Below are 5,566 nucleotides of genomic sequence, written 5' to 3' on the forward strand. Positions count from 1 at the left end.
TGTTTTTTGTTTTTTTGAATGTCCAGAGGACCAGATTGAACTTTTTTTGGATTCATCACAATATGCTAATTTTTTTAGAAGGACCTGTATATGTGTGTGTATGTGTGTGTGTGTGTGTATGTGTGTGTGTGTGTGTGGGTGCGTGCACGTGTGTGTAACTCACTGACAATATAAAACGTTAAGCACCCAGGTCTGCCCCCCATTGTGGAAGAGGGTCACGCAGGAGTTGTATCCTAAACTGCAGAAAGTTGGCCTAGAGCAGGGGTGGGCAAACATTTAGACTCGCGGGCCACACTGGGTTTTAAAATTGGAGTGAAGGGTCAGGCCAGAAACAGATGGATGGAGTGTTTGTGTGAAGTTACACCCCGATGCAATAACAGCCGCTGGCCCGGGAAGCAATTAATTATGGGCGATTCCAGCTTTTGCACCACTCAAGCAGCCACTAAGTCAGGATTATATGATAGAACAGTGATTTTATTTACAATACTGAAATTATTGACTTTGTGGAGTCTTACCAACTTCAGGCCCAAACAACAAACAAAACAAACCACTGTATTTTCTCTTACCTGAAGAAAAATAAAATTCACAAAACTACAAGTCTCTTACCTCACTATGCTAATGGAATACAGGAGAAAAGTCAAAAAAGTGGCATCTCACCTCTACAAACTCCTCACAAAACTTTTTACAACTACAGGATCTTAATTTGATGACAGGTCACCTGCAGCAGGTTGGTAATGGAAGCAGACATCATCCTCCTGCAGCTCCTCTATGAAGCATCACAACAGAGTAGCTGGACAATAATTCACACGTTTTTGTCTTTCACTTTTTTTTTTTTTTTTTGATAATTCACACAGAATTAACAGTTTCACACACGCGCACACACAAAGCATGACTTACAGCATTTCCTGATGGATGATGCAGAAAGAAAGAAAATAGCATCCTGGTTGGGTTTTCCTCTTTCATTTTATTCTGGATTCTTTTCAACAGCCAAACATGTTTTCCAGTTAAATTTGGTGATTCATCCGTTGTAACATTGTTAAGTTTTCTTCACAGTGGCTTTTCATTCTCTCAATGACAGCAGACACCTGGTTATATAAATCCTCTGCCCGTTTTTCCTTTCAGAGACTCCAGAGTCAAAAATGCCTCCGTTATCTCAAAACTATTGTTAATGCCGCAGATAAAAATTAGGAGCTGAGCATTGTCTTTTACGTCATTACTTTCATCCAGCGCTAACAAGTATAACTTAAAGGACTCTGCCTTTTTGTTTATTTTGCTGGCTATGTCTTCATCAATCAGTTCCACAAGGCGAGTCACAGTCCTGCGTGATAAACTGATTTTTTCAAACTTGCCTTGGCCCTCTGGACACAATAGACCTGCTGTCTTTAAATGGTAAATGGACTGTACTTATATAGCGCCTTTCTATCTTATTGAGATACTCAAAGCGCTTTACACTACAATCTGTGCCTCATTTACCCATTCATACAGCACTCTACTAGATCTCTACAAAGCTAATTGAACAAATCATTCTAAAGAGACTAATCAGAGCTTTATCACATTCATACACCGATGGGACACACATCAGAGGCAATGAGGGGTTCAGTGTCTTGCCCAGGGACACTTCAGCATGTGACTGCTGTTGGATTCGAACCCCCAACTCTCGCATTGGAGGACGACTGCTCCAACCACTCAGCCACAGCCGCCCATCACTCAGCCACAGCCGCCCACCATAATACCATGTATTATTTTAAAAACTCACCTTCGGAGAAAGGCTTGCTAGCATAGTTAGCAGTTATCAAAGTGACAGCTGATATTATAAACTGCAACAGTTTCTTGGCATATACTGCCTTTGATTGGACCTCAGTGAAAATATGTTGTTGTCCACTCCATATTAAACACTCGGCACTCACTGTCCACTGTTTTTTTTTTTTTTTGATAAGCTCATTTTTACTTAAGAGTTCGTAGGGCAAAGCTAAAAAGTGAAGAAGAAATTACTTCTTCTCCAGTTTTACTTTGCCTCGAATACACACCAGTATCTGTAGTGCACCTGGCCAACCACAGAAAGACTACAACCAGACATAGATTGTCCATAAACACTTGTTGTGTGTGGACGGATATTGTGTTATTGAATAGTTTTACCAGGGTGATGTGATAAGAGGGGTAAAATATACTATCTCACAATATCACTGTCATCACGACACCCTGAAAAATTACCGGAGATGACGTGAAGTCAGACCCTATGGCTCCCCACAACAAGATACCAAGAGTAACACTGATGTGACAACATTGGCAGGTTAGATTCTTTTCCATTGGCGTTATCATAGATGCACGTAATGGTCATGCATAGAGTTTGAAAAACAAATATTTGCTGAACAATATACAATGCTGTTGTCAGTCTAATGCAGCCTATGTATAGGAAGGGAAATGTGTATGGCTTTTCCCAGTTGTCAGAACAAGGCAAGCAATTTAATGCAATAATTGTTGTGAAGGGTTTAAAAACAGAATCCAGATGAGAGATGCTAGGCACCCAAAATAATAAACATCTTTTTATCTTTGATCTGTGATGGATGAACAAATTCTTCACAATGTGTCCTGACATAACCACTGGTCTCAACATCAGGCCAATCTGACATCTGTATGCCCTGCATGTGGAATAGTTGCATAATAGAACCACCCAGCTTTGTGCAAGCCCACAAATAGGAACTCTTTCGAAATCCATTAGCACTATTAACCCTGTCTGAATCATCTATGAGGTATCCTGGGCATCTGCTGATGTTTCCTCACTGTTTTGATTGACTGTCAAACTCTCCAGCTTGATTACTACCAGTAACTGTATCACTCCACCAATGAAGCCACCACTTTCTACCAAGCTTAGATGTGCAGTTACCTATTACATCCTTGTCATTGTGGGCAAAATTACATCCAAGCTGGATCAGTCTTTCTGGGTGCTAAACGTTTTTTGTCTGTGAGAGTATATGTGTTCAAAATCTTTCAAAATTGATCACTTATATTTACTAATATAAAAAGTTTTCCTATACTGCTATGGGGGGTTGTCATGTAGGTACCACTCGTAATCTTTAAACGTGAAAAGGAAGTGGCAAGGAAGCTGGAATTTGATGGTCTTTACATCACTGAGCAGCCATCTGAGGACGACATCAAGGGACAGTGGGACAGACTGGTGATCAACACACAGTAAGTGCACCATTGCATGCTTGTTTGTGAGAATGTAAAGTGTTCTCTTTAGCTACTATTGGGGGAAGCTGTGGCTAAGTGGTTATACCAGTCATCCTCCAAGTTGGGGGTTTGATTTCAGCAGCAGTCACATGTTGAAGTGTCCCTGAGCAAGACACTGAACCCCTCATTGCCTCCATTGTGTCCCGTCGATGTATGAATGTGATCTAAAAAGCAAGGATGAGTCTCTATTGACTCTTCTTCTTTTGGCTTTTCACCTTTAAGGGGTTGCCACAGCGAGACATCCTCCTCCACCTCACTCTGTCCTCTGCATCCTCTGTCTTCGCTCCAACTACCTCCATGTCCTCTCTAACTGCATCCATATATCTCCTCTTTGGCCTTCATTTTTGTCTTTTTCCTGGTAGCTGCATTTCTAACATCCTTCTACCGATATACCCACTGTCCCTCCTCTGGACATGTCCAAACCATATCAGTCTGGCCTCTCTAACTTTATATCCCAGTTGTTCAACCTGTGCTGTACCTCTGATGATCTCATTATCTTATCCATTCTTGTCACTCCTAAGGAGAATCTCGGTATCTTCATTTCTGTCACTTCCAGTTATTTATCCTGTCTTTTTGTCCATGTCTCTGTCTCCTGACCATACAACATAGCTGGTCTCACCACTGTCTTGTAAACTTTTTCTTTGACCTTTGCTGAAACCCTTTAGTCACAAATCACTGCTGAAACTTTTCTCCATCCACTCCATCCTGCCTGGACTCTCTTCTTCACCTATTTGCCACACTCCCCATTTTCTTGGACAGTGGACCCCATCCATCCATCCTTCCATCCATCCATCCATTTTCTTCCGCTTATCTGGAGTTGGGTCGTGGGGGTAGCAGTCTGAGTAGGGAGGCCCAGACTTCCCGCTCACCAGCCACCTGGGCCAGCTCCTCCGGGGGAATCCCGAGGCGTTCCCAGGCCAACCGAGAAACATAGTCCCTCCAGCGTGTCCTGGGTCTTCCTCTAGGTCTCCTCTAGGTCTCCTCCCGGTGGGACGTGTCCAGAACACCTCATCAGGGAGGCGTCCGGGAGGCATCCTAAACAGATGCCTGAGCCACCTCAACTGGCTCCTCTCGACGTGGAGAAGCAGCAGCGGCTCTACTCTGAGTCCCTCCTGGATGATCGAGCTTCTCACTCTATCTCTAAGGGAGAGCCCAGACACCCTGCGGAGAAAACTCATTTCGGCCCCTTGTATCTGAGATCTTGTTCTTTTGGTCACAACCCAAAGCTCATGACCAAAGATGAGGGTAGGAACGTAGATCGATCGGTAAATTGAGAGCTTCACCTTTTGACTCAGCTCTCTCCACCACGACAGACCTGTACAGCACCCGCTTCACTGCAGACGCTGCACCTATCCACCTATCGATCTCACGTTCCATGTTTCCCTCATTCGTGAACAAGACCCCAAGATACTTGAACTCCTCCACTTGGGGCAGGACCTCCTCCCTGACCTGGAGAGGGCACTCTACCCTTTTCCGGCTCAAGACCATGGCCTCGGATTCGGAGGAACTGATCCTTATCCTGGCTGTGTCGCACTTGGCTGCAAACCGCTCCAGCGAAAGCTGTAGATCACGATCTGATGAAACCAACAGGACCACATCATCTGCAAAAAGCAGAGACGCAATCCTAAGGCCACCAAAACGGATCCCCTCAACACCTTGGCTGTGCCTAGAAATTCTGTCCATAAAAGTTATGAACAGAATCGGTGACAAAGGGCAACCTTGGCGGAGTCCAGCTCTCAACGGGAACAAGCCCAACTTATTGCCGGCAATGCGAACCAGGCTCTGACACCAGTCATACAGGGACCTAACAGCCCATATCAAAGGGCCTGGTACCCCATACTCCCAGAGTACCTCCCACAGGGTTCCCACAGGGTTCCCACAGGGTTCCCACAGGGTTCCCAGAGGGACGCGGTCGAACGCCTTCTCCAAGTCCACAAAGCACATGTAGACCGGTTGGGTAAACTCTCACGCACCCACCAGGACCCTGCTGAGAGTGTAGACCTGGTCCAGTGTTCCACGACCAGGACGAAAACCGCACTGCTCCTCTTGAATCCGAGGTTTGACTATCCAACGGACCCTCCTCTCCAGAACCCCCGAATAGACCTTACCAGGGAGGCTTAAGATCGTGATCCCCCTGTAGTTGGAACACACTCTACAGTCCCCCTTTTTGAATAGGGGAACCACCACCCCGGTCTGCCAATCCAGGGGAACTTCCCCCAATGTCCACGCAATATTGCAGAGTCTCGTAAGCCAACACAACCCTACAACATCCAGAGCCTTAAGGAACTTCGGGCGAATCTCATCCACCCCTGGGGCCCTGCCACCGAGGAGCTTT

At 45.3% G+C, this 5,566-nt stretch overlaps 1 protein-coding gene across 1 annotated transcript in view; it reads left to right on the plus strand.

Annotated features, from left to right (window-relative positions):
• ryr2a (ryanodine receptor 2a (cardiac)) overlaps window positions 1-5,566 on the plus strand; it is a 554,599-nt gene that overhangs the window by 487,576 nt on the left and 61,457 nt on the right. The window contains 1 exon segment of the mRNA XM_037691577.1: window positions 3,059-3,189. Within this exon segment, the coding sequence (XP_037547505.1) occupies window positions 3,059-3,189 (131 nt within the window).

This window comes from Nematolebias whitei, chromosome 17 (genome assembly GCF_014905685.2).
Source record: "Nematolebias whitei isolate Nwh7 chromosome 17, NemWhi1, whole genome shotgun sequence".
Taxonomy (NCBI): Eukaryota; Metazoa; Chordata; class Actinopteri; order Cyprinodontiformes; family Rivulidae; genus Nematolebias; species Nematolebias whitei.